Source organism: Pholcus phalangioides, unplaced genomic scaffold (assembly GCF_987345545.1).
Source record: "Pholcus phalangioides strain wild (caught in Gottingen) unplaced genomic scaffold, Ppha-v1.0 ptg000022l_1, whole genome shotgun sequence".
NCBI classification, from domain to species: Eukaryota; Metazoa; Arthropoda; class Arachnida; order Araneae; family Pholcidae; genus Pholcus; species Pholcus phalangioides.
The window spans coordinates 21,958,983-21,986,974 of NW_028301615.1; the positions used below are offsets into that span (position 1 = coordinate 21,958,983).

The following is a 27,992-nucleotide window of genomic DNA, read 5'->3' on the forward strand; positions in this document are numbered from 1 at the left end:
GTGGAAGAGAGTATTTCTCTTTTTCCTATTGGGCTTGAGGAAGAGGCTGTAGTTGTTGTTGTTGTTGCCCGTTCTTCTAATCTAGTGGACAGGGAGGCCTCAATCAATTCAGCACAAAAAAAAAAGCCTGTCCCTTTCTTCTTTTGACCACCATAATATACAAACTCCCCACAACCTACTTCTTTCGAAGTGTTGAACACACACACAGTCACTACTATTTATACGCATAATATTAATATTGTCCACTTCCATCCATTCAATTTGTATTAGAATTTCGAAGATTTTTTTTTTTTCTTTCCTGTTGACAACTTCAAGTTTATGAAAGAGCGGGATAAAATTTTTGTTTTCCCGTCTCGATGCGATTTGGATTAATAAAAATATCGGAAATGTTTCAAAAGACTGAAGATGAAGAGTTTTGGATGGAACTGAATAGTAATGGAAGGCCGTGTTTCAAATTCAGCTGAAGGTTTTGGTAAATTCCGCACTGATGTGTAGTACTTCACTTTGGGGAGCCCTTTTGATTCTCTGTGATGATTTAAAAAAAAATGCAGAACTTCTTGAAGCTTTAAAGTGGATACGTCCAACTTCCGTACTGTATATATTTTGAATACCTGAATAGGACTCTAATTTGCCTATTTCCAGTGATTTACTTTCGTGCAGCGCCCTCCATCAACAAAAATCTAAACGTTTTTGTGTAAGAAAAAATTCCCCTTCGTAAGAATGACTTTTTCGCAAACCGCATTCAATTAACCCGATTCCTTCATTTTTTAAATGGATTTTTTTTGACAATTTAAGAATTTATGGGGCACCCTGTAATAAACACTATTTACCAGGTTCACAACTGCTACGGAACTGAGCTTTGAAACCCCCCCCCCCCACACACACACACACACCCACTTTTCTGATTCAATTAATAGAACATAATACAAATACAAAAAGTATAAATTAATTGTTAAAATCATTTAAAGAAAAACCAACGGGGTCCACTCTCGTATATGATCATGATAAAAATAATGATCACAATCATCTGCTCCTCCATTATTATGGATTCAGCGAACGCAACACGTTTCCGTTCGGTGGTGGCTTGTCTCAATGACATCATCATCATAATCATTTATTAGCGCATAAAAGCCATGCAGCACGGCTGCCCTAAGCGAATCCTACTCGTCACTGCCGAACGGGATTCGATTACAGTAATACATAACTTTTCTCATATTAATCGCATGGCCGACGAGTTGGATCGTCAAAATGGTAATATTGATAACATACATCAATCCTGTAAATATAACACGTTCCCAAAGCGTCCATACTCTCGCGGTTGAACATGAAAAACGAATGCGGTTTTCGTGTCAAACATTGCGGTTACGATTCCAAGAGAGAGAAGTACTAATATCACCGCAACGGACTATTTATTATGAATCGAAAAGATTTACGTTCGAATGAGCTCCCTGGCATCAAACCAAATCGGGGGTCCAACGAGTACTTATGACGTTATTTCACTGGCACGTGGAGGTGATGCCAGAATGAGACATCGACTGGGGAAAGCCCAAAATCGGAAAATGATGGAATCATCATAACCGTTTCAACGGATTGTAAGATAGTTTTTCGGGCAACACGGCCACCGTGACATGGATTAATTCACAACATTTGTGCAGAAATACAGTCGAGTTCGTTTACAACATATCTTCTTGATAATTCGAGAAGTGCATATTATTTATAACCGACGTGTATGTTATAAGCGAGGTCTTGAAATTAGCTTACATAACATTATGTATGTATAAAGTGCATTATTGAGAATGTCCGAATTGAACTGAAATTTGCGGAATTTTGAAAATTTATCGTGGTACAATACATACAGCAGGGGTCTTCAACGCATGGCGCGGAAAGTTTTCGTCATGACCCGCCAATCATTTTCAGAACATGATTGGAAAACGATTAATTTTTTAGAACTAAAGAAATAATGTCGATATTAATGAAGGAAATAATATTAGAAAAATGAAATATTTCTAAAATAAATTAAATACCGTACTTCTAGAATTAAAGAAATTATTCTAGAATTACCGAAAGAAATTCGGAATTAACGAAAGAAATAATTCTAGAATAAACGAAAGAAATAATTACAGAATAAACGAAAGAAATAATTCTAGAATAAATGAAAGAAATAATTCTAGAATAAATGAAAGAAATAATTACAGAATAAATGAAAGAAATAATTCCGGAAAAATTGAACAAAATTCGGAATTAAATAAATAATTCTATAGTAAATCACTGAAAATTCAGAAAATTAGTGAAATAAATAATTCCAGGATTGATGAAAGAAATCATTTTTGAAACAAATAATTTCAGAACTGGTGAAAAAAAACCTAATAAATCAATGAAAGAAATAATTTCAAAAATTTTTTGATAGAAATTTTTTCCCAATTCATATAAGAATAATTGCATAATTATTGAAAAAAAAATGGTTTAAAGATACGTATATTGAGAAAGAAAATAATTTCAGAATTACAGAAATAATTCTGTAATTATTTCTGTAATTCTGAATCTTTGAAAATTATCGTAGCATAATACAACAGGATACGTAGAAAAAATATGCATACATTTTAATTTGATTTTACTGGTATTATTCGAGTTTATACTAGTGGTGTCATTTAAAGTTGTCGGTATTCGTACAATAAATTGAATAAAAGCAACTGGTGTTCATGTTGCTTCTTATCAGTCATCAAACATGCTTTCGGATCATCTTTCAATAGGTAGAGATTTGATGCAGCACCTCCTAGAGATAGGCCTCCGCAGTCTGCTTGTGACGTCAGTAAGTAGTCCATGTTCTCTCAGAATATTCAGGGGAAAAAATTCCCTGCTCGTGCCAGTATCATCGTCGTGAGGAAAAGAAATGATCGGGCTCAGAATTAGCGATTTCTATGCCCCATATCCAATCACTATGCGGTATTTGTGAGCCAATCGGAAGATTCTACGCCAAAATAAAAAACGAAATAGGATGCTGGTTTCAAAATGTGGCAAACTTGCTACGTAGTCTGAATGACGTTTATGGCAAACACTGCAGAGGCCTTCTATCTCTAGGAGGTACTGTTTGATGTCGTTAAAACAGTGCGAATTTGGTTTTTTTTTACCGATCACAACAATCGTTTATCACTGCCATCTATCGAGTGATCCAAAAGTAACAGAAAAGTAAGCATTCACTAATTTGAAGAGCATATTCCATGCAGTTTTCATGCATATAGGAAGGCATAGAACTTTTTTTTAAATATGTTTAACACATTAATTTTAATGTTAGGACTAGTTACATTTGTTACTAACAGGTGGCTCTTTTTAATCTATGGACCATTACAGCACTATTGTAATTATTCGAAGTTAATTTAATTATTTTCCCCCAATAAACTTTCCGTTATTATAAGAATTCCCACGGTTTTCTGTGAGTAAAAAGAAACCCGTCAAGATAATCACATGCATACAAATGTTACTCAAATACGGATAATCACGTTACACAAATTGTCGAATCCCGTTATAACAAGACTGGAGAAAATCAGGAAATGAATTCCAGGGCCAAATTCTTTGCATTGTTCCGACGTAAACTTACCTGGGAGATCGGAAAAATGTTCGTTAAAACAGGATTCGACTGAACGTCAGTTTTTGGATCCATTTTTTTTTTTTTGTGAGTTCTTGTTTGCAGTATTATATCCGAATTATTTTCCTGAGAGTAGTTTTGATATGTTGTATCCACAAGTGTGTTTTAAGCGGGGTATGTAATAATAGAGGTAAATAAATAAACCAATTAATAACTTGGTAGGATTGTGATTTTGGGCGAACAAAGAAAAAACCAAGTCCCACATGTAGAAGCGTATCCACTGCGATGTTTCGGGGTGGGGGGCACAGACCAATTAGGTGATGTGGAACACTTCATTGTTATGAAAAAATGTCGCGGGACACCTAAGTGACGGTAATATGTGCCCAGTTAATTTTTACAAAATTAGATTTGCGATCACGGGCCACATTAGGTTACTCCGAGGGTCACATCTGGCCCACGGTCCATGGGTTGAGGGGCAAGACTGAAAGTGGAAGTGAATGGGGCCAAAAATTGGGGATTAGAAAAACCGTATATTATATCCAGAGTATGTTACAATCACGGCCGTCTTAAGAATGTCGTGGGCCCCCGGGCCAATTGATTTTTCTGAGGCCCTACCAAACAACTTCTCGAAAATTTCAACCAGATCTCATTTTTGTGAGGCCCCCCCGGGAAGCACTATGGCTTATGGGGGCAAGACTCCAGGATGCGGGACGAAGGATCCGCGCGACTTAGCTTAATACCATGGTTCCCCAAACTTTTTATTGCATCGCCGCGTCCTTCAGAAATTTTTCTCTCATCATCCCCACTCCACAACTCAAGCGAACCCATAGGATCCTATGCGGAATCCGTAGCTTCTATCGCCCCCTGGACCATTCCACCAGGGGACGGTACTGCCTACTTTGGGAAACATTGGCTTATACCCTTACGCCCTCGTTGGCCGTGATGCCGAAAAATTTGAGCGTGACAGTTCCAGTCAAGATAAAAAATATATTCCACAATCTCAAACTTTGAATATCCCTTGGGGATGTCGGCCTCTAACGTTGAGAATGAAATCAAACTTAGATCCTAGAAGAAGAAAAGCCCTAGACCCCGAAAAAACTGTCTTTGACACCCGCTGCGAAAGCCTAATAACCTTCGACAAACTGAATGATCAAACACTCTCAATATCCTCGAAGCGATTGATCAGGAAAAATATTCGATAAATATTATTCAGAAAAATAACAAGAACGGTATATGAGTGTCTCATCGCATGATCGAAAAGACAAGTCGAGTCCTTGGGGGAAAAAGTTCTTTCTTCACAAAAAAGAAGAAAAAGTCCTTGTAGAAGGTGTTTGTAAATATATTTGGACCTAGACTATGAACATGTATCGATGATGATGATGATGCAACTGCGCAGCAATAACAAGAGTCCGACACTGTTTGTTGCTCAACTTCTTATGGGTTCGACTCTATACGCACGTGACACTCGGCACGTTCGAGATCCGGTCAAATCAGTCACTAGACCAGTGGTTCTGAACCCGAGGTCATATGGAGCGGGGACCCCCCCCCGCCCTCGTCCTTGTGGTCCTAGCTCCTAAGAGAAAATTTGGGAAATGTCAACTGATAAAGTATGGTGAAACTCCTTTTAACGGTCATCCCAAACATGTGCACTTCCCAGAGGCTCCGCGGCCACTCGAGAATAAAATAAATCAATAACTTTGATAAACAAAAAAAGAGGCCTAAAGGGTGTACCGCCATATAAATAATATACTAAAAAGGGCTCCTCGAGTTAAACAGAGCTCCGTCAGAGAAATTGTTCACTGAAAAGGGCTCCGCGAGTCAGAAAAGGTTGACAACCGCTGGTATAGAGCATAGTTTCCCAATCTATTTTGTCCCATCTCGCCCCTTCTTCAGAAATTTTTTTCTCCCATCGCCCCCAAGGGGGCGTTAACGCCCACGTTAGTAATCTCTGGTATAGAGCTGTGACTCCCGGAGTCATCTGATATAGCCCGCGACTTTAAACCTAATTTTGTAAAAACGAATCAAGTACCCCCCCCCCCCCACATAAACAAATCTCTTAAGTGACCCGCGGCTACCTACATATCACTTGAGTAGCATGCGTCACAGTTCCAGAGCACTCACAAGCAGTCTCCCATTCAACCACGTCATCAACCACCCCCTTTATGAAAATATTAAATATTCTTAATGGCATCTTACTCGGTGCGCCGAAAATGAGAAGACCTTTCGATAGTTTGTGGGCACTTGAAGTAACATCCCCCCCCCCCCCAATTGATAAATGCCCGTTAGTGCCACTTTAGTGATCTCTAAATGTTTCGCGGATCCAAGTCATCTGAAAATGTGTCCGCACCGCTTAAGTGCTCGGGAACTGTGCCACGCATCACTCAAGTGATCCGTAATTATATGCCGCGGATCACTTAAATAATCTGAGAATGTGCCGCAGGTAACTTGAGTGATGTACAACCGCACTGGGGGGGGGGGCCACTTAAGTGCTCTAAAACTACGTCACATGTCACTCAAGGGATTTCTAAATGTGTCAAGGATCGCTTAAGTGTTCTGGAACTGTGTCTCGGGTCATTTAAGTGATCTGAAAATATGCCACGGGCCGCTTAAGTGTTCTGGAATTGTACCACGGGTCCCTTAAGCGATCTGTAAATGTGCCGCTTCGTTCATTTTTACAAAATTAGGTTGGAGGAGGGGAGGGAGGGGAGCAGGAGTTCCCTATACCCCCCCCCCACCGTATGTCTCTGATACCACCAATATTCGATAGGATTCAGAGGGGCAGAGCTGATGAAAATTTGCTTACGTAATACTTGAACGGCCCCATAAAGAAAATTTTAGGCGTCAATACTGATTGCATAGTTGCCATGGCGACCTGGCGTTTTTCAAGCCCTGACTTACCAAATACAGCCGAAGCCGATCGGGAAATTTACTACCGTTAAAAGAGATCTAGGGAGGATCAACGAGTGTTAAAAAGGGTCATGCAATAAATGTGTATATGCTTTATATCGAATTTCTCTTCCTAACCCTTCATATTGCCGTGAAAAGCACTTACTTTCCGACGATACAAATTATTTATTTTTCCGATCGAGAAGAGAGAGAGAACCCCCCCCCCCCTTTTACATTAGCTGCTTATTAATAATGCAAATGAGAGCGAACAACGCGAGGCGTCGATGGTATATCCTCACACTTCCCTCACCTAAAAAGGCCACTCCCTCTCTCTTCGAAAATGCGAGGAATTTGATCGAGTTCACCCGATTAAATCGCATTCATCGTTTGCATACAACATCGACGCATTTCCCCCCGACCCACCCCCCTTTTCTGAGGCTCTTCCAAAATTTCGGAATGAATTTCCATCAAAGGGGGAAGAACCCCGTCGACGCCATTGGCTCCGGGTTTTTCCCTGGGTAGAAATCTCGTCGCTTCACAAACGATTTCAGCAACGTCAGAAAAGGAAAAAAAAAAAATAGGAGGAAATTACCCTCGATTTGAAGAATTTAAGCTCCCAGAGAGTGAACCATTCATTGTGTGTGTGAACTATGAGATGCATATTGAAGAGATAATTCATCTCATTAGTGATAACTCATCTCGTTCAAGTTAGATATCAGTGTCTGAATTGATTTTAAATGGATCCAGGGCCGAAACTATGGAAGGGGGGGTTCCCTGGGCAGCAATCGTGAGGGGGGTGGCAAGTTTCAGGGGGAACTAAAAACAGTTTTGAATCATCTTTGCCAATATTTGGAAATGAGAATCGAGATTTCCACGCGGATCCGAATCCTGTACAAAAACCGTACATAGATAAACATACAGGGTGTATGTTACGAATTTATATCCCATAGATTCGTAAATAGTTTAAAAATTCATAAAAATTGTAGGAATAGTTGTATTTGAATGCGGTCTGAGAAAAAATTATTCTTACGAAGGGAGTTTTTTTTCTGTGCAGGGGAAAAAAACTGATTCAAACTTTGGTCGTTAGATGGCGCCGCCACAGTGGTTATCAGCTGAAGTTGGTTTGGTTTTCTGTGGCTCCCAACTTCGGCTCGCATTTGAGTCTCGATCTCCAAGTAAAAAAGTCTCGCCAAAGGGAGCAACAGGCAAAATCGTCAATCATTACACTTCACTCATAGTTCGAAAAATAAATAGCAGATGGCAGCACTATAATAAGCATTACTCAGAAACAAGCTTTACGTTAGGTTCTCAACACGTATGCGCACATTCCAACATGTACCAATTCGTTAGAAGTTCCGCAGAGGAATGTGGACGAGGTGCATACGTGCAGATGACGTGACACGAATTCAAATCACTGGAAATATGCAAATCGGAGCGTTATAAAATCCGAGGTGCACTATTAAAAGCTCATTTTTAAATTTTCCTGTTTCTGGCGCTCTTACATAAGGTCTCCATTGTGATGTTGACATTGGCAGATGCTGTTTTACATCAGGCACGAATCGCAGAATGAAGCTTTACGAATATTTCGGACGCATAGGAGATTGAGAGAGGTTCAGGTCCAAAATTCTGTGATTAGCTTTCATGCAGTGCTCTCTACCGACAAAAATCGAAACTTTTTCCCGTGCCAAAATAAAAACCGCTCTTCTTGGAAATAACTTTCACAAATAGCATTCAAATATATAAAATGGAAAAAAAAAATGTTAACAGTGTTTTCCCATAAATTCGTAAATAGTTTAAAAATGAATAAAAATTGAAGGAATCTGTATATTTGGACGCAGTTTGCGATAAAGTTACTCACGAGGGGAAGGGAATTATTTTATGGCACAGAAGAAAAAAAATTCAAATTTTTGTGAATAGGTGCTGTAAACCAATCCCGCAAAAATAACTGAACCCTAACCTTTCTTCAATATCTTCCGTGTCTGTAACTTTCGTAAAACTTCAGCTGGCGATCCGTGTCTGAGGTAAGACAACTTCACCAAAACTAAATCTGCCAATGTCAACATCACAATGGAAACCTTATGTAAGCTCCAGTAACAGGAAAATTCAGAAATGAGCTATTAATCGTAAACGCTGCATTTTCTAGGTCTCTGATCTGCATTGTGTCGAATTCATGGGACACTCTGCATGTACGGTCTATCAAAGCCCCCCCCCCCCCGGCTAGAGCCTCGACAGCCTTCCACCCTTGTGGATGTCATTCTATAGTGCGGAGAGTCTTCCAAACTCATCCTTTTTCCCCCATAGGAAAAAAGTCATAGGGTCTCCTTCTTTCCCAAAGCGACAAATAAAATAAAGATTCTATTTTGCATTTGTAGCTTCAACCTCGCCCACCTGTCCCCTTTCCAGAGGACGATATCGCCCACTTTAAGAGAAACAGATCTGTGTGATTTCAACGTCACATATTCAAATACAGTAAACGGGGCTGTGAGTGGAGAACGATGAGGATTACAAGGACACGGAATGCGATAATCGTATCTAGATAAGCGATGACACAATGACAAGAGAGAAGAGAAAGGAAAGGGCGCCAGCCGTATCCTTATTAACACCAAGTGCAAAAGTTGATACAGCGAATTTAATGACCAGTTGATGACACTCATATACAATTACGACGAAAGCGTCTGCAGGTTCACTTATAACGTGTGTGTTTGAAGGTAGGTCCACGCTGCGACTCCAGCTCCTTACGGTCAAGACACGTCTAGCTTTTTTTCCTTTTTTTTTTTTTGTTTGTAGCACCAAAACAATATGTGAAACAGCTGTAACCACGGCCGAAGTGTGCCTTCGGGGCAGACTTTTTTCCGGGGCCCCTCTTGAAAGGGTTATTACGCAAAATAAGTGTACATTTCCGGGTTGGGGGCAGTGCCCCGGTTGCCCAGCCTAATTACGGGTCTGGCTGCACCACAGCTTCGAGTCATACACGGTTATGGACTCATAACGCAAGTCTTCTAATGTACCCGGCACCAGGCGGAATCCCTCACAAAGCACCCACGACTCGTAGTTTTTTCTCATAACTTGTGATCTCGTCCACTTTACGCGAGACTCAGCAGATCACTCGAGGGCAGTGTAGTGAGAATTTCAAATTCGAAAAATATGGTGTATCCAGCTTATAACGTTCCCGCTTAGCGCGACTTATTTTCGTGCTCACAAAGAAACTGTGAAACAAATCGAGATGTGAAGAAATAAAGCTTTAGAGTGAAATATGGTTAGGAAAAGTGTTACTAAGCAAGGTCCGTAGGGGGCCTACATGATGAGATCCCGTACAACCATTTTCAAGAGTAGGCTTGTAAGCCAGGGTTTGACAAATCAAAAACAAAATTCCCATGCCAGTTAAATTTCATAGGCACCAAATGGTGCACTCCAGGGATGGACAAATCCAGGTCACCATGGTGATTAGAAAATCGGTATTGGCGCCTAAAATTTTCTAATTGCGGTTGCTAAATTGGAGTCCGAAGGCGACGAAAAATTTTTGATTTCATTACGCTGCTGTTATGTTATATAACGTGTGGTTCAATTTCTGATGCAAAGGGTTCCTGGCTTTCATTTCATTAATACAATTGGTCAGTGGCTTTTATTTTATTGGTGAAAGGTGGGTCCATGGACGCAAAAGGTTAAGAACTCCTGATCTGGTAGATATATTGACCCTCTCGTCCTCTTTATTGGGGGTCTACTGGATTCTTAAAGTCACTTTTTTTACCACATTCCACTAAAAAAAATGCTTTTCCACAAAATATTTCTTCTTATCTCTGTGCCCCCCCTAACGACTTGTCATGATTTTTACCCGTGGCTCCCTTAGAGGATATCACGGTGGGGGAGGGTGCATATGGGCCCAAAGTTGAATACCAATGAAGCAGAGGGGCCCCGCAAAATGCTTAGCCGGGCTCTTGCCTCGGAATTATTGAGGTTCTTCCTTTCTTATTCAAATTGTGTGCGCTGTGGATGATGATGATGGACTCGTTAATCGGCTCGTTCCAGTGTCTTTGTGACCCACTAAGAAAAAAGATATCTGACATGTCGAAAATGAAAGAAAAAGACATTGGCCGGAGCTTTAGCCTAGGCAGGCTTTGCCCTTCTTTCTTCCTTCCTTCCTTCATTTGGAGTCCCGAATATTTCTTTCTTTCTTGTTCGTTTGAATGTAGGTTCGAACCTCTTTCTGGTTTGACACCGGCGTAGGCGGGGCGTGGGAAAATATTTTCTCTTGTTCTACAGGTGAGAAGGACCACTAATCTAATTCCCATATGTGTGATGCCTTTTTTTTTCAATTTTTCTTTCTTCGATGTCTGGAAGGGACATGGACCAATTTGAATCCGAAAAATACGAGAAAGCCACTGTGATTCAGCCAACCCCCCCTATCATTTCGGGCTGGAAATTCAATACATAGTAATTTTTACATTGTTGAGTACGTCTAACGGAGGGTCGGAAATGCAGTAGAGCCTCGATTATCCGAGGTGAACGGGATCGAGACCACCTCGGATTACTGAAAACTCGCGTTATCCGAAAAAGTAATTGAAAACTATTATTTGTGGGGGAGGGGGGGGTGTGCTCTTAAAATATCTGGTTGATGGGGGGGGAGAGATTTTTGCTCGATTTGTCAAGCCCTGGAAAATAAAATAAAAATAATGATCTGATAATTTTCTTATCCAAGCTCACGGACTTTCCGAAGTCTTCCCAAGGACCCCTGGTTAAGAACCCTAGTCCTGTACTACTTCGTCAATCACATAGGCGTTGAAAGGATGTCTTTCGTCAATGGTCGAACCCAGGGCATTAACTACGAACAAAAACTCAAATTGTTCCTTTTGGCCAGCACCCATTTTGGTACTACCCCTTCCCCCCCCCCCGTCTTCCTAATTTTGAACGGAGCGAGATTAAACACAGCTCCATCGTCCAGCATCTGGGGCATCAGACAAATTCAGGCGAAATCAAAGCTCGAAGCGCCCTCACCCAAGCTCCCAATGATCAGGGCGTTAAAAAAAAAAAATCAAACTACAATTAACTGACTCGGCTAGGCCCTATTTTCACATGGTAGAGGCATTTGTCCAGGATCCCATAATTGAATAAAACAATCCACCAAACATCTTCGGCTCTAGTCAAGAGAGCCTATGATGTCTATTTTGCCCATGGGCGCCCCCCCCCCCTAAATCAGTCATGATGAACAGGAGGAATACCATCTCCAACATGTTACGGAAAGAATAATGCGCAAATTGTGTGGAAGAATGGTCCACCACCATACGCGACGTATTTTCATGCCACAGAAGAAAGGAGGGGGGGGGGGGTTTGGTAGAGACAGATAGTGTAATACAAAAAGAACCAGAGGGTGGATGAGGAAAGGGAGGGAAGGATGTGTGTTCAGTCTTCTTTTCTTCTAATTTCTGGCTGGTTGAATATGCAGCTGTCTCCTTTGGACCGGTTTCAGAGAGAGAGAGAAAGAAGTACACCAGTTCGTTGCTAGTCGCACACACACATATGTGTGACGGGATATATGAGAGAGAGCACTGTGTGGTTATAGGGGAAGAGGGATTTCCCCAACACACACACACCAGAACTAGTTGCTAGTTTTGCAAAAAAAAAATAATGGCGAGGACTTGCATGCCAAGAGATATATTTTTCGAGCAGGGACAACCCTTTTCTTATCTCTCTCTCTGGTTTTTGCAATTGTAGGAGGGGGAGTTGGAGCGGTTTTTTACTTCAGTCCGGATGAGGGTGAAGTGTTGTTTCTCTTCAGTTTCCGACAGGGCCGAATTCTGATAGTGATCACTAATTTATGACTCTCTCTCTCTCTCTCTGGTAGAATCATATTTATGGAACGGGCTATAACCGGATAGGGTTGCCAGATATTCTTTTTTTCCCGGCTTTTCACTATTAAATTCACTGTCCCCAAAAAGGCTTTCGGGAAGCCTATTCGTCCCACTAGCGCAATCAGAGATCGAATGAAATAGAATCATTTTTAAATACAGTCCCGTCCGGCTTAATTGGATAGGAAATTTTCTGCAATCAAAATTTCTCCCTCAAAGACAATGTTAAGGTTCTTGATCGAACATTGATTCACACGACAACTGTTAATGTTTATTAACCAGTTACGTACATGATATTTTTATTAAATAAAACATTTGGAAATTTTGTCAAATATATTGTTAGTTAAGACTTATAAAACAACCTAGACTTAGGGGCTTGAAGCTGTCTTCAGTACGTATACATTTTTTGTTCTCTGCAGAGCCAATAGACGGCGCTAATATTTCCAATAAAAGTAAAAATCTCAAAAAAACCTACGCAAATGCCATAGCTTCATGAAATGTGTTAGAATTAGAAAAAAATGATAGTGAAAAGAAAAGATTTCTGTTTGCGCAATAATTAAAAGTTTTAGATGTAATTAAAAAAAAATTTCCCCTTCCCGTTTATAATGTACGCTCTTCAATACCGTATATACGGGACGTCCGACATTCATAACCCCTGTCGTGATGGTTTACCCATTTTGGCACCTTTGTGTAGAAGCAGTATGATATTTTGGTAATGCATTATAAGTTTGCAATTTTATACTGTAATGTCCCGGTTTCTATTAATGGATTCCGGGATTTGTCCCGGTTTCTCAGGTACCTCGCCTGGCCACTCTAGCCCAGGGCAGCAAATTTCGGGAATGGGTGGTCAAGAAATTGGAGTCTAAAAATTGGAGCGGAAGGCAGCAAAACTATAAATTCGCCTAAGCGTGTCTTGACAACATTTATATCGCAAGCAGTGGGTGGGGGAAAAGAGCATGTTAGGGCCCTTTCTTAAGACATGGGACCCATCAGGGCACGGATTGGAGGCCCCAGATGCATAACGGGAAAATACAATGCAAAAAAAAAAAAGTTCAAAAGATTTTTAATAGGGGTCGCTAGTTACTTCAGGAGAAGTCAGTCAGTGTGAAAACATACCATTTGCCTATGTAAAAACATTTGTTTTCCTCATCTTTCGGTGATGGTAGGTGGTGAGAGTTGTATTCGGTCAACAGTTCTCAACCTCTTACTCTATAATTTCTATGGCTTATCCCCGTAGGCCTATTTTTTTTTATTTCTGGAGCAGCCGCGGAGTCCTCCGTGAAGCACAGGTTGAGAAACCCGTATTGGGAGGGGGATGGCTTATGCTAAGCTAAAAGGATTCGCTATCAGGGGCTTTTCTAGGTGGTGGCTTGTACTGTTGGGCTTTCACTGGTCTAGAGATGCCTTAGCTTTTTCTCGCAGTGGAACATTTTTTATAACTAGCTTATATCAGGGCTGGACAATTCACAGGTGCCAGGTCACCATGGCGATTGAAAAAACTGGAATTGGTGCCTAAAATTCCCTTTGTGTAGTTGCTAAATTGCAGCATAAAATGTTTGGAATTCGTAGCAGAGCATATCTGCCAACATGAAAGAGCGCTGAAACACATACACAAAAAAAAAAAAATGCCAACACAGCCCTGAAAAAGTCAAAAGAAGCATTATTTTGGGTCTTTCTTTCCGCCTATAAATTTTCTCTGGCGCCTAGATATTTTCTCAATTCGTCCAGCCCTGGCTTATATCACCTTTAGAAACACAGCAAGGCTCACAACCGGTGTAGCGGTGGTACTTCAGTTACGGTAAGATACAGAGGACCATAAGCATCTTTTATACGGGCCCATGGTGCTGTTAAATAAATGGCAAGCGAAATAATCTAGTTAAATTATCACTGAAGAAATGAAATGCCAATTTAAAGGTCTCGTTAACTTGTATTTTGAGAAGGGTCCGTTTTTCAGATCTAGAATTTTGAGAAGGGTTCGGAAAACGGACCCGAATTTCGGCTAGACAGACCTCTCTAGTAACGGACCCGTCAAGTGCGGTAAAAGCGACAGATACGAAATAGAAGGCCGTGTAAGTTTTCGGGATTTTTCTGCGATTGTTGGAGCCCAAGGGCAATATAGTTTGGCGAGATTAAAAATCCATTATGTACGAGTGCATGGCCCTTTATATGAAAGAGGCTAAGAGGGCTCTAGTCGTGTTATAACTATCTTTCATTTCCAGTGTAAATGAACCCGTGAGGAAAATGGCATAAAAGCTCGCGAAAGATCTTGGTCTAACCACAGAATATGGGGGGGCCCCGATCATCCCTTGGTAACAAGACAGCATAGGGAAGAAATTATGAAACCGGAAAAAAAATCATGAAATTACAAAATGGTACTGAAATCGACTTACCGCAATTGCACTTTTGACGTCGCCATTGTTATTACCCATGTTGTTGTTATTGTTGTTGCTGACATTGTCCCTGGGAGCAGCGGAGTGCCGATTATCGGCCCGCTTCGTTTTCTTCGCCTTAGCTTCGAGGAACCTCTGCTTCAAAAGCAAGGTCTCGTGCCTCTGCGCGTCGTAGATGCCATTGGCCGCCTGGTCGTACCGCGGCTGGCAAGAGCCTTGGTGCCTACGGTACAGCTCCAGCCTCCTTCGGAGCCTATCGACCACGGTCTGTCGCTTTGGAGGCAGGACGTCGGTCATCCCGCCCCCGTAAGCGACGCCGTGGTCCAGAGCTTCCAGGGCCTGGTCCAGCCTTGGCCTCAGGTTTAGGCCTTGCTGCTGTTGCTGGCTGGCGTTGCTGTCCGGAGGCGTCGGCACTTGCTGCTGCTGGTGTTGAAAGACGGCCGGGCGGCAGTTGTTTGCGGCCTGGTATGGTGGACGGTACCAGGTTGTTGGGTTCCCGTGGCGAGCAATTTTCGGGCTGGGGGGAAAATAGCCTTTTCCGTATTAATTTTGACCCGTGTTTATTCCATGGGGGTGACACGGCCTCTAATCGCGAAATCTCGCGAAGTCTTCTGAACACATGCTTCGATATCGGAGGAGAGTATAATCGAATACGGAGATGACCCTCGGTCAGCAGCGCGATTGCAAATAAGATGTCACAACCGCCCATCGGTCGACGTAGAATCTTCTATGGTCCATGATGATGATCTAGTTGTAAGTCCACCAAAATGGACGTCCGGCCAACCTGCAATATAAATATGAAGATGTAACGACACTAACAATGATAATACAGAGTGTTCATGAAAATTCGAATGGCAACACTGACTTCTATGCATTGCAAAATGATCAGCGTATCAAAAAAAGAGAAAAAAAAAGGGCGTTGGAACGATACCTGTAGCCAGGGCCCGGACTTGGGCAAGTGCGAAGGGTGAGTCCGCACCAGGCCGCAAAATGAGATTAAAAATGGTTTGATTACATAAATAGCTCAAAATTCGGTCCAAGATAGAGAACCTCTAACATTCAGACGTTCAACCATTTGGCCTAGAGTTTTGACATATCCAGAGCCGGTTCTGGAAATTTTTCAAGTTTAAGCGAATAATATTTTGGTGAAAAAAAAATTACCCCACCCCCCTTTCAATTGGCGATCAAAAACTCGGCCCCTTCAGTTCGCAGCATTTACAGTATGTCCAGGTCCGGCGCTGGACCGGGGGGGGGGGCTAAATTCTTCTTTAATTCACTCATTAAAAATTACATGGAGGCATAATACATACTTACCCGGCTGAAAAGAGTATCCAGTTGAGGCCCTGGGTAGATAATCGGTTTTCTAGCCCTGATAGTCCTCAGCCTTTAAGTTCCTAGGGGTACAGTCATAATTTGTTTACTGGGCAGCGGACGCTATTATCCATATTCACTGCCGAATGGCTTTTTTATGACCATGAAATGGTAGTTTTAGTCATTCTCAGGTACCAAATTAAACCTGGCGGGCATCAAGGTATCCATAGACATTGGGGAACCTTTTCAGAAGGCCGCAAATATTTTTTGCACAGGGCCGCAAAACATTTAGGCCCGTCCACCAAGGGGTTGGTGCGCTAGATGCTCGGTCAGGGACTTCGGCAGATTTGAAGAAATTCCCCGACAGAGCGTCCAGTCAACACCTTCTAGAGCAGATCTGCTCTAGAAGGTCATGGCTAGATTTCTATCTGCTATAGAAGGTGTTGGTCTAGCGCACTGGACGAGATCTATTGTAGAGGAATTTTTTGTATTTTCTGTATATTTGCGTTGGTGTTTTATCTGCGTCCGCATTCATGTTCATGGGTTATGATCGGGTATCTTCTTTCCTGTCAATTTTCTCCTCTATTTTTTCTCATGATCAGGGTATGGTCCTAGTAGCCGAGAGCCCTGTATAATTATTATTGTATTGTATTGTATGTTCATGGTGCTACGGGTACCGTTCTAAAGCCATTTATGTATTTTTTTTTATACGCTGACCATTTTGCAATGCATAAAAGTGGGTGTTGCCATACGAAATTTTTCGAAATCTTTTTGTTGTGGCCGTAACCGCAAGAATTGAGGGGGTTTTTTCCACATCATACAGCGCATACTCAGAAACTCCTGTATCTCGAATTTCATCCAAATTCGATGATTTTGCGGCCGCTAGGGGCTCGCATATTCTATGACCACCCTGAATAATAAACAAAATAATGGTCTGAATTATGGTTTTCACCAAGTTGGATTTTCAAATTTTGTCGCCCTAGAATAATTTTCTTGATGCCGCACGTACGACAGAATACTTAGCCCCCCCCCCCACGTGCGTAAATAAGATCCTGTATCTGTCACACACATGATTTTTACACTATGGGTCACTCTATTCGTCCCTCGATCACTAGGTTACTCTTTTGGTCATCCCCATGCTTACACACTAAGATTTGATCACTCACTCTGATCCAACATTTCGCTCTTTAGGTCACTCATTGGCCTACCACAACTTTACCGCACACCAACTCCGGCCACATCGCCATGTACAGCAATTTACCACCGATGGAGAGACCGAAAAGACCTCCGCACGGGTTGCCAAGTTCATCTGTAACGTGATTAAAACCACCTAGCGAGTTTTCCACATTTTGAACTACCATCATCTTATTTCGTTTTCTTATTGTGGCGTAGAATCTTCCTAGTTGGCTGACAAATTGGTGATTGGATGTGGGGCTTAGAAATCGCCAATTCTGAGCCCGATCGTGTCTTTTCCGCACAACGATGATACTGGCACGTGCAGCAGAAAATATTCTCTGAATATTCTGAATAAGGATGGACTACTTGCTGACGTCACGAGCAGCGTGCGGACGCCTTTTATCTCTAGGTATTGCTCATGCTCGGTAGGTAAAGAACTCGTTATCTATGTTCTTCCCACCGGATCGAACCAGTGGACCCTAAAGGTAACCATCGTGGTGGAATCTCCAAGTCACTATTCTGGTCAATCCCATTCTTGCATACTCTTTAAGTCACTCTTTTCGTCCCTCGCTTACTTACTACTAGATCACTAACTCTTTTTTGTCACTCCCATGCTTACACTTTCTAGGATCAAGGGTGATCAACCTTTAGGAGTGTGCGAGGACACTTCGTTAATTTGAAAACGTGTTGCGGGACACTTAAGTGATCTGGAAATGTGCCGCTTAGTTCAATTTTACAAAATTATATTTGAGGTCGCGAGCCACATCAGATGACTCCGAGGGCCAAATTTGGCCCGCAGGCCATGGGTTGAGCACCTATGTTCTACATCATTCTTTTGGTCGCTAACTGACAGTTTCTATCATCCCTAAAATTTATCGCCGCCCTGAGCTTACCCCCCCCCCTTTCCTGTAAATACGCCTGTGATAATAGCACCTGTAAAGACCTATTGAGCCATCGACTTCCAGGTCCTAAATCTTCAGGTGGTCCCAAATCTTCACTCTCGTGGTTACGATTCATAAGAGTCATTCCATGTCTCTTTCGTGACACGTGAGTCACTACAGAACTTCCCTATCGGGAAAAGCAAGGGCCCTCCCTCTTTCCTCCTCCCATCTGTTCCTTTTTTTTTACTCCTTTTCAGAGCCTCCTTGGAGCAGCTGCTGTTCAGTTGGATTTCGGTGCTGTTTTGCGGGTAGGTCGTGGATCCCGGATTTCAAATCTGGTTCATACCATCTTACGTTTGCGGAAAATGGAATGCAAACAGCCAACAAAAAGATGCATAATTTTGCGCACAAAAAATGATGGCCCTGGGTCAGTTTAAAATGGAAGGGAACTCGGTTTACTAAGATATGAACATTCTCGAGATAGTGTCAGGCGCAGGGCCGTCTTAAGAGCATCATGGGCCCACAGGCCAAGTGATTTTTCCGAGGCCCTACCTGGCAAATTCTCGAAAAATTCAACTACTTTTCATTTTTCTGAGGCCCCTCTCTTCTCTTGAGGTGCCCGGGTGGATCCATGCGTTTAGACGGTACTGGTTAGGCATTCTCAGGAAAAAGTCCATATCTATCACGTCTACATCTACGGGAACGTCACAAAAGTCACATTTTCTGCAGAGAAGTGGCTCCCAAACCGTGGTAGGCGTACTCCAAAGAGGAAGTTGTTGGGGAGGGGGGTTGTTACGTGAGGGGCACAAAAAAATATTTAGTGATGAGCGAAAAAATAGGATAAAAAAATAGTAAACCCCCCTTTCCGGTCACCCTGTTTTACAGCCAAATAATTTCCAACCCTGATTACTGGTCACTCCTCTTTGACGGACGATTTTTTTTGTTCTCGCCGATGTCTACAAAAGAGAGTTTTTACTGCCGGGCTTGACAAATTCGAAAAAAATTTAGGCGCCGACCAAATCTGCAGAAGCCAAGATTTGTATTTTCGCAAGAAAAAGTGTCTTGAATATTTTTTTCGACTTCACTGGAACTTGATGACTCCCTTTCCATGTTGGGAGGCAGTTTATTATGAAATCAGAAAACTTTTAGCCATCCTTAGACCAGGGCCAAATCACAAAAAAAAAATCTAGGCGCCAAAAAAATGTTTACCCAGAGAAAAAGGTCCAAAATAATGCTTCTTTTGAATTTTCTTATGGCATAGGTAATATAGAGTTGAAAATAATAGTTACACAAATAATGTTAAAATACAAAACACTTTGTGCTGCTCTGAGCCTGCACAAATAAAATTTTACGTGCCAATACCAATTTCCTAATTGCCACGGCAACCTGGCGCCTGGGATTTTTCCAGCCGTTTTGTTGCACTGTACAATGAAATACGCAAGTCGCAAACATTCTGTTGTTACCAGGAACTACTGTCGCAGAGCAGTGCTTTACAATCAGCATTTATCCGAGGGCCCTTGGTCTATAAAGGACAAACAAGAAACCTTCCTCCCGCTCCGAATCATTCATATAGCTTTACTGTTGTTCTATTGTCTTTATCCTGAAACACACCTTGTTTTGTTTAGCAACCTCTCGCGGTCCCCTTTGCACCACCTTCTGAAAAACCAGTAGCGTAGAGAATATGCGGTCAATCTAAGACTCCCATTCTGTGATATGCAAACCTGATTATGGGATTCAATAGGCGAAACAAAAATCCAAAGGGTCAGTACTATGTATAGGGTATACTATGTACGGAAGAGTGGTTTAATAATTTCACACACATTTTTCCAGTAGGTGGGGGCGGAGGGTAGCTTACTTCAAGGGGGTGAACCACCATTTTGTGGTAACTAAACAGTTTATCGATATTGCCGTATAGTGACATCTGTGGTAACCAACGCAGTAAGTTGATTTTCGAAGATAATAATAGCGCATACTGCATAACGTTACGGTCAATGTCCGAAATCTAACAGTTCGATAAATGGCCAGCAACAAGTCGATCACTTCGCGAAGTGGCCAGTGTCTGAAGTCTAAACGCTTCGACAAATGGGCAGCAACTGCTCGGTCACTTCGTTAAATGGCGAGCGTCTGAAGTCCAGACAATGCGCGAAGTCTCCGGCCAGCTCGCGGAGTGTTCGGACTTGTACCGCGTAACACACATGCTATCGAACTCTAGTAAAAACGAATTTTATCGATTTATCGAATGAAAATGCTGGTCTAATTCGTTAAATCGGGGTTTTTTAGAACGCTAAGATGGGTATCAATGATTTCGGTTTGTGAAGTCAAATATTATATGGTTTGGATCTCCTCCGTAACTGACAAATTTCGCAAGTTGTCACGTGATTATGCCGGATGTATCTATGTCCTGGTATGTGCATTGCGGCAACTGCAAAAGGCATTTGGGTAAACGGGTCATGTTTTGATGATGAAAAAAGGAAAAGAAAGAATATTGCCTTTCTCTCTCACTGAGAAGGAAGGAAAAAGAAGAAAAATGGTAAATATGGACTCGTGGCTCGGCTAATGGTCACACGCATGACGGACACGTTAAGCATTCATCAACTGGACATTGACACACAAAAAATGACATCTATAACCATTCCGTATCTAATGGTCAGGGTGGAAAACACAAAGGATTATGTTGAATGAATTGATTTTCGTAATCAGGGGATTTTAATTAGGGGCCATGCAAGTATTACGCAAGCAGATTTTCAGCCATTTTCGACCACCTCCCCCCCCCCCTCCCCTTGTCAGCAAAATTTCGTCAGCAGCTTCGAATATTTCATATCTTCAAAAAGGGGTGATTGATGAAGTAAGCAACCTTCAAACCCTCCCCCCCCTTATCATCAAAAGTCAGCAAATCCGAATCCCCCTCCCCCGATGTAATACTTGAATGACCCCTCTACACCCACCGACCCCTATTCAAAGCCGTCTCAACTAGTTCCTAGCATTTTGAGAGTCGCTCAAAAGCCGAATTCATATATATAGTACATACATACTTGGAGCTCTTTATTTCTTAAACGATTTGAAGGCGCCTTGGGAGACCTGTCGACCTACCCATTACCTCCTATGTATCTAGATTCTAGAATATTATATGCTCAACCCGTGGCATTATATGCTCAACCCCCCCCCCCCACATCATCATCTGATGTGGCCCAAGACAACGATCAAGGAATTAAAAATTAACTAAGTGGCGCATTAACAGATCATTCAAGTCACCTGGGGCACATTCCCAGATCACTAAAGTGGTCCGCGGCACATTTTCACTTCAATTAAGTGGTTTGTGTCACACTTCCAGATCATTCAAGTGACTTGGGGTACATTCCCAGAACACTTAAGTGATCCGCGGTGCAGCTCCACATCACTTGAATGGTTCGTGGAATATTCTCGGACCACTTAAGTGAACTGGGGCGCTGTTCCAGATCACTTGCTAGGCCTGCGGCACATTCTCACTTCAATTAAGTAATACGCTGTCATCATCTAAGACAACTGTAACTGTATCTCGAGGCATTCGTTAACTTTTCTACTCCCGATTCCCCTTTGAGCCCATATTGCCCTAGGTTGAGGGCCCTGCGCAAACCGATCCTATAGTATGCCCACGCAGGGGGGTGGAAGGTTGTTGATCTTTCCTTTACCAATATATGAAGGCTTCGAACAGTCACTTGATCCCGAATACATTTATGGAACAATATTAAAACAAGTCGTTATTTTATCGTCCAAGCTCATAAATCTTCCACGCATCCTGATGGGAGAAAGAGGGGGAGCGGGTGGGGCTTAAGGCATCGAGTACAAATTTATGGGAACAAAAAAAATCTTGAATTTTCCAGGGGTCTGGGCATCGTTGGCCCACCCTTTGAGACAGGTTCCTCCAACTTTCTTCGAGAGTCATAGGCTTCTTTTTTATTTATTCACTGAATTAGCTGATTTTTATTTCCCTAAGCTGATTAGGTGCATTGGCGCACGCAAGAAGCCGAGATTATAGTGTTATTCTGCAGGAAAAAAACGTAACACACCAACCCCCCCCCCCCCCCCCGAGAAAATTCTGCTTACTAACCGTAAGCAGAATTTTAAGATTTCCACGGAGCACAAGTTGAGAATTAGTGCTGTAAAGCAGGGTCGGATAAATCCTAGGTGACTAAAAAAAATTATAATTGGCGGCTAATACTTTTTATTCATAACTTATCGGAAACTATACCAGTGTGTCTGCTAGCATGTGAAGAGGATCCAATAAGTTCTGGACAAGTAAAAAAAAATACACTATTTTGGACCGATTTTGTAGGGGAAATATTGCTGGGGGCCTACGAAATTTTGCTGCCCCCCCCCCCCCCGAAAACAGAATGTTTTGCGTTGTTCTGCAATAAGCCCTCATAGCTAACTTAAAATGTTCTGCGGTAAAAATTCGCATGTTATGTGAAGTAAGTTGCACATTTAGTAGTGCAACCCCCTAAAGTAAATTTGTAGTCCAGAAAACAAAAATAACCGGATTCATCCCGGGCTGTTTTCCCCCTTAAGTTCCCTCCCCCAATGTGGGAGCCCTGGCCGAGACCCCTTCGACTTTTTTTTAATTGCTGAAACGACCGATTTATTTTCCTGGAGTGGCCGCGGTGCACAATACGAGAACCCCCCCCCCCCCGCATTAACATATCACTGCCAGGCCCGTAACTGATTTTTTCCTCGTTGGGGTGGGGAGCAATATTTTGTCTTCCTCCCCCTTCACGATAAAATTATAAAATTCAATGAATTTGAAACGTCATTTTAGTTTTTGTTTTCCGTAAGATTCGACGCCCAAGGTAATTGCTGCTACTTCAACAGCCCGCCCCCCCCCACCCCCGGATAAATTAAATGAAGGATAAAAAAAAGATCACGGTATCGCCAAACAAAAAACAATTTCGCCAAATCGGGGGGTCACTTTTTATCGGCAGATGTATGGGAAGAAGTTCACAAAATTTTAGCGGCGCCGAATCCCTCCTCCTCCTCGACTTGTCCTCCTTCCTCTCCTCCCACCGATCATCTCTAGATTGTGCCTCTCTCCGCTCTTTTCTGCCGCCACCTTCCCTCCTTCCCCGAGTCGAGCTCATTCTCGGGGTTGCAGGGGGCGACCGAATGCGCTTAACACCAGCGCTCTGATGGGCTCGACACTTCGCACGCATGGAAATAGACAAGGGGAGGGGGAGAAAAAAAGAAAGATCGGTATATCCGGAGGCCGGGGCTAACGAGAATATGTGTGTAGTAGGGATACCGCCACGCCGAATCGGAAACGATAAGTCACGATATTCCAATCACCGGTATTGTAGACTCAAATGCACATGAAGGCATCGGAATTGAACATGATTTCGGGTGCTCACACGTGTCTTGTTCGAATCCAACCTTGCACACTAGAAATGAATGAAATTATGTGACTGTGAATGGGGGCATATAGGCGTCGGAACCTCGGGGTGAGGGTATTTGAGACTCCCCAATAATTAATGAATACAGTACAAAGCACCACTCCCCCTCCTACTACATGCGTGAGTCCGATGCACCTTTCGGGCCCCCCCCCCCATTCAATGTTTTCATTTCGGCGCCTCTGTGATGAAGCGACCTGTCCCCATAAAAATACCGTAATTTTCGGAGAATTTTAGAGGAATTCTCCAAGGATGGGGATTTGTTTCCAGTGAATACTCATGAAATTAATGCGACCAGGCCATGGCAAATGAGGAAAAAAATTTAGGCACCAGCACAAAATTTCCCAGGCACCAGGCATTCTTTTATCGACAAAACTTGTGCAAAATAGTATATTTTTGTACTTGTCTTGTTAGGACTTAGGCACCCCTTTCCATGCTAGCAAACACTTTCCAATAATTTTGTGCTGTCCTAAAATTTCAATTCAATTACAAGACAAAAAAAAATTGGGCGCCGAGGTCAATTTTTTTAGTCGCCATGGCGACTGGGATTTGTCCAGCCCTGGACTAGACCAATGGTCCTTGGAGTGATCTCACGGGGCCCATGGAACACTTTCTGAATGAGAACAATCAACTTATTGTTTTTTACATTATGGGTGGAATATTATTCTGTGAAGGGACGGGAATGACAAATCTAAAAAAATATTTAGGCGCGGTGGTGAGATGCTCGTCTACCACCATAAAGGTTGCCGTCACGGTCCCAGGTTCAAACCCGAAGAATATACAGATAAGGGGCCATTCAAGTATTGCGTAAGCAGATTTTCAGCCAGTTTTGTCTCCCCCCCCCCCTGTCAGCAAAACACTGACCCCCCTCCCCCTTCCGCAGCAGCTTAGAATATTTCATATCTTCAAAAAGGGGTGGTTGATGACGTAAGCAACCTTCAACCCCCCCCCCTCCCCCCGTCATCAAAAGTCAGCAAATCCGAAACCCCTCCTTTCCCCCCCCCCCGATGCTGACGTAATACTTGAATGACCCCTAAAATATTTTCCCTAACGAGCTTAAAGCGACCACAGATAGATGGCGCCTTTATTTCCAACCAAACTCATTAATGACAGTAAATTGCAATGAAGCTGGAGTTCGTGTGTGGTGAACACAAGAGGTTAAGAACCCCTGGACTAGACGACGCTGTTTTTGTGCCGCTTTTCTCAAGCGCCCCCGGTTTAAGACTTTTCACGGACTTCTTCCGATAAATTCTCATAAATACCATGGCTTTTCTGCATTCTGTGACTTCCTCAAAAATACTACCAAAGAAGAAACGCATTTTTCTAATGAGATTAAGTGACTTCAATTGCCTTTGAAAAGAGGGAACTTCCCAAAATCTATTTGAACTGAAAACTTTTCTTTCTGATCTATAAATAAAGACTAACTGGAATGCCATTATATTTAGTCAGTCAATCCAAAATTATAGACTTTAAGGGGGATTCAGTGACTTGATCGAAATTCCAATTTAGATCTTCAGACCTTTAACCGAAAATTGAATTTTAGATCGGAGAAGGTGGGGTCCAATTTAGATCATGAGGGACTTTTCAAGGACCTTAGATCCAGTCATATTTTATATCTTCAGAGACTTTTTAAGGGATTTAGGGACAATTCAACCAAAGCCGGATTTTAAATCTTCAGAGACTTTCTAAATAGGGTAGCGACTTTAGACACGTATAGTCCAATTTAAATCCTCAAACAATTTCCTAGAAAATGTGAGCCATAGTCTCTGAACTTCGGCAACTTTAGACCAAATGTCCGACCGAGATCTGGAGAGATTTTTCCAACATCTTTCTCTGTCAAAATCACATTTCCGATCTTCAAAGACATTTCAAAAGAATCAGTGAGTTTTGATTCCAAGTCCAATTCAGATCTTGACTTTTTTTAGAACCTTTGATCCAAAGTCTCATTTTAGATCCCGAGTCACTTTTCAAAAAAAAAAAAAAATCAGGGATCATATCAGAAGTCCAGGGCTTGACAAAAAAAAAATGTTAGGGTCCAGCAAAATTTCTTAGGAGCCCCCCTCCTCCAAGAATGATGTTAATTTCGAGAAAAACTGTCCTAAATAATGTTTTTAGACTTTTCCGGGACTTTATATCCTTTGTCTATACCGAAAGAGACACTTTCATGAAATCAAGAAATTGTCATTCAGACTCCAATCTCGCAATCACATTAAAAATTTTAGGCGCCAATAAATTTTATAGCGATCTGGCGCCCTAGGATTTGTCAAGCCCTACCTAAGTCTCATTTTAAATCTTCACCGACTTTTCGAGGAATCGACAACTTTTGACAAAAAGTCCGATTGATCTTGACTTTTCACCAACCTTCATGCTGAAGTCACATTTCGGATCTTCAGACATTTCAAGGAATTCAGTGACTTTTGATTCCAAGTCCAATTCAGATCTTGACTTTTTAGGGCATTTTAGTTATCCAAAGCCCAATTTCAGATCTTGAGACACTTTCCAAGGAATTCTGGGACTTTTCAACGCAAGTCTGATTTCAAATCCTCAGTTTTTTTGGGGGGATTCGGCGACTTCCGAGCCAGTGATTTAGATCTTGAAATAATTTTCAAGGACCTTTTTGAGCCTAAGTCTGATTTCAGATCTTCAGAGGCATTTAAAGGGAATTAGTGACTTTTGATTGGAAGTACAATTCAGATCTTGACTTTTTAGGACCTTCCCATCTTAGATTTTGAGCCACTTTATAAGTTATTCAAGGACCTTTCAACCTGAAGCTGACCAAACCAAATCTTCACAGACTTTTCGAGGGATTCTGTGACTTTCGAGGGAAAATTTGATTTATGTCGTGAAATAATTTTCAAAGACCTTTCAGCCAAAATCCGATTCCACATTTTCAGAGAGAACTGACTTGGAACAAAGAGAACACGTTTTAGCTCTCATTCAAACCCCGTTTGAAACAGTTCAACAAAAAATAGACTCCGGAGGTAGCGAGTATCGGCTGCGGGTCACTATTTGGGAACCTTCAACGGTTCAGAGATTGGAGTTTTTTTGTGATTAATCTTCCAAATAATTCACTAATTATTTAAAAAATAATAGCCCGAAACATCGTCCTTCATTCAATATCTAGCAAACAATCAAAGCTAGAGCTGCAACAATCGTTTCGATCCTCCAACAATCATCAGTGAGACAAGCAACAATCAAAAGAATCTCAATGAGAATTGTTCATCCCTACCAATAACTCACCGACATAGTTTTTAAAAGCTTATCAATCATTTTAAAACAATGCTAATTCCAGGAGCATTGTTTGAAAACGACTGTTGAATAAAACGTTAACAAAAATTTTAAGAAAAAATAATTATTATAAATTATAATTATCTACTTACAGATTATCTCCTGGATTATCGGATTCACTGCAAAAAGTTGTTAATCCACAAAACGGATTCAGTGTCAACACAGACACACACAAACACACACTTACACAGCACAACAAACGGCCGCCAAAACAATAACAACCGAAAAAAAAACGGTTTTCGTTATAAACACTTGAAAAATTTTGTTGTGTTGTCGGGGTGATTAACTCATTGTTGTGAAGAGGAATTTTTTAGCAATGGGAGATTATTCCGTTGAAAATACTCGGATATCCACAATAGAGATGATCACGACAAGAGGCGAGAAAACTAAAAATCACCGCCGACAACAAATCACGTACGGAATCTACTGAGCAACTGAACGAATTCGATCCGACACATTATTTCCCAACACACACACGCACGCACTAACACACTTTTGGCATTTGTTGGCTTCAGAAATGCAACGCTTTGGCGATAAATAGGCGAGAAATATTCATTTCCTTTTTCTTCGGCTTTTTTTTTTATCCAATTAGCCAAATGGATGATTTGAAGCCAAATGGCGTCCGTTGTCTATGGAAAAATTATGTTATTTCCCCCCTCCCAGTTTTTTCGGATGTGATTGTTGATCTCTTTTTCGGCTATTGTTGTGTGATGAACAATAACTTTTTTGATTTTTCTTTGTTGTGTGAATGAAGCTGTTATAATTTATGAGATCCTATATCGTTATTGAAATTTTTCACTTTGTTGATAAAGACTCATTCAACAATCGACTTTAAAATGAGACGATTCTCTGTAGATCTTTTCAAATTTTTATTTTTTATTTTGTTGATGAAGACTATTTCAACAATTGGCTCCAGAAATATGTTTCTTCAATTGAAATTGTTCTAAGAATTAAATTCCGAAATTTTCGCTAACAAAATTTTTCTTTTACGATTTGAGACCCATTGTTGTCGTTGGTTTGTCTTTTTAGTTATCAAAAATAAATTTTTTTTGTGCGTCAGTGCCAATTGATGAGATTATTGAAATTTTTAATTTTTCCTTTGTAGATACAGTCATTCAACAATCGACTTCAAAATGATACGATTCTCGATATTTTAATTCTTTACTTACTTTACTTCTTTTTTCACTTTGTTGATGAGGACTTGTTGAACAATCGAG

The 27,992-nt window shown here is 41.6% G+C and overlaps 1 protein-coding gene across 1 annotated transcript in view; it reads right to left on the reverse strand.

Moving 5' to 3' along the window:
- Positions 1-27,237, reverse strand: part of LOC149069998 (uncharacterized) — a 100,106-nt gene extending 72,869 nt beyond the window's left edge. The window contains exons 1-2 of the mRNA XM_089249416.1: positions 26,868-27,237; positions 14,703-15,486 (exon numbers count right to left, since the gene is read on the reverse strand). Coding sequence (XP_089105542.1) covers positions 14,703-14,999 — 297 coding nt within the window. The 5' untranslated portion in view covers positions 15,000-15,486; positions 26,868-27,237. The remainder of the gene's footprint in view (positions 1-14,702; positions 15,487-26,867) is intronic.
- Positions 27,238-27,992: the final 755 nt, after the last annotated feature.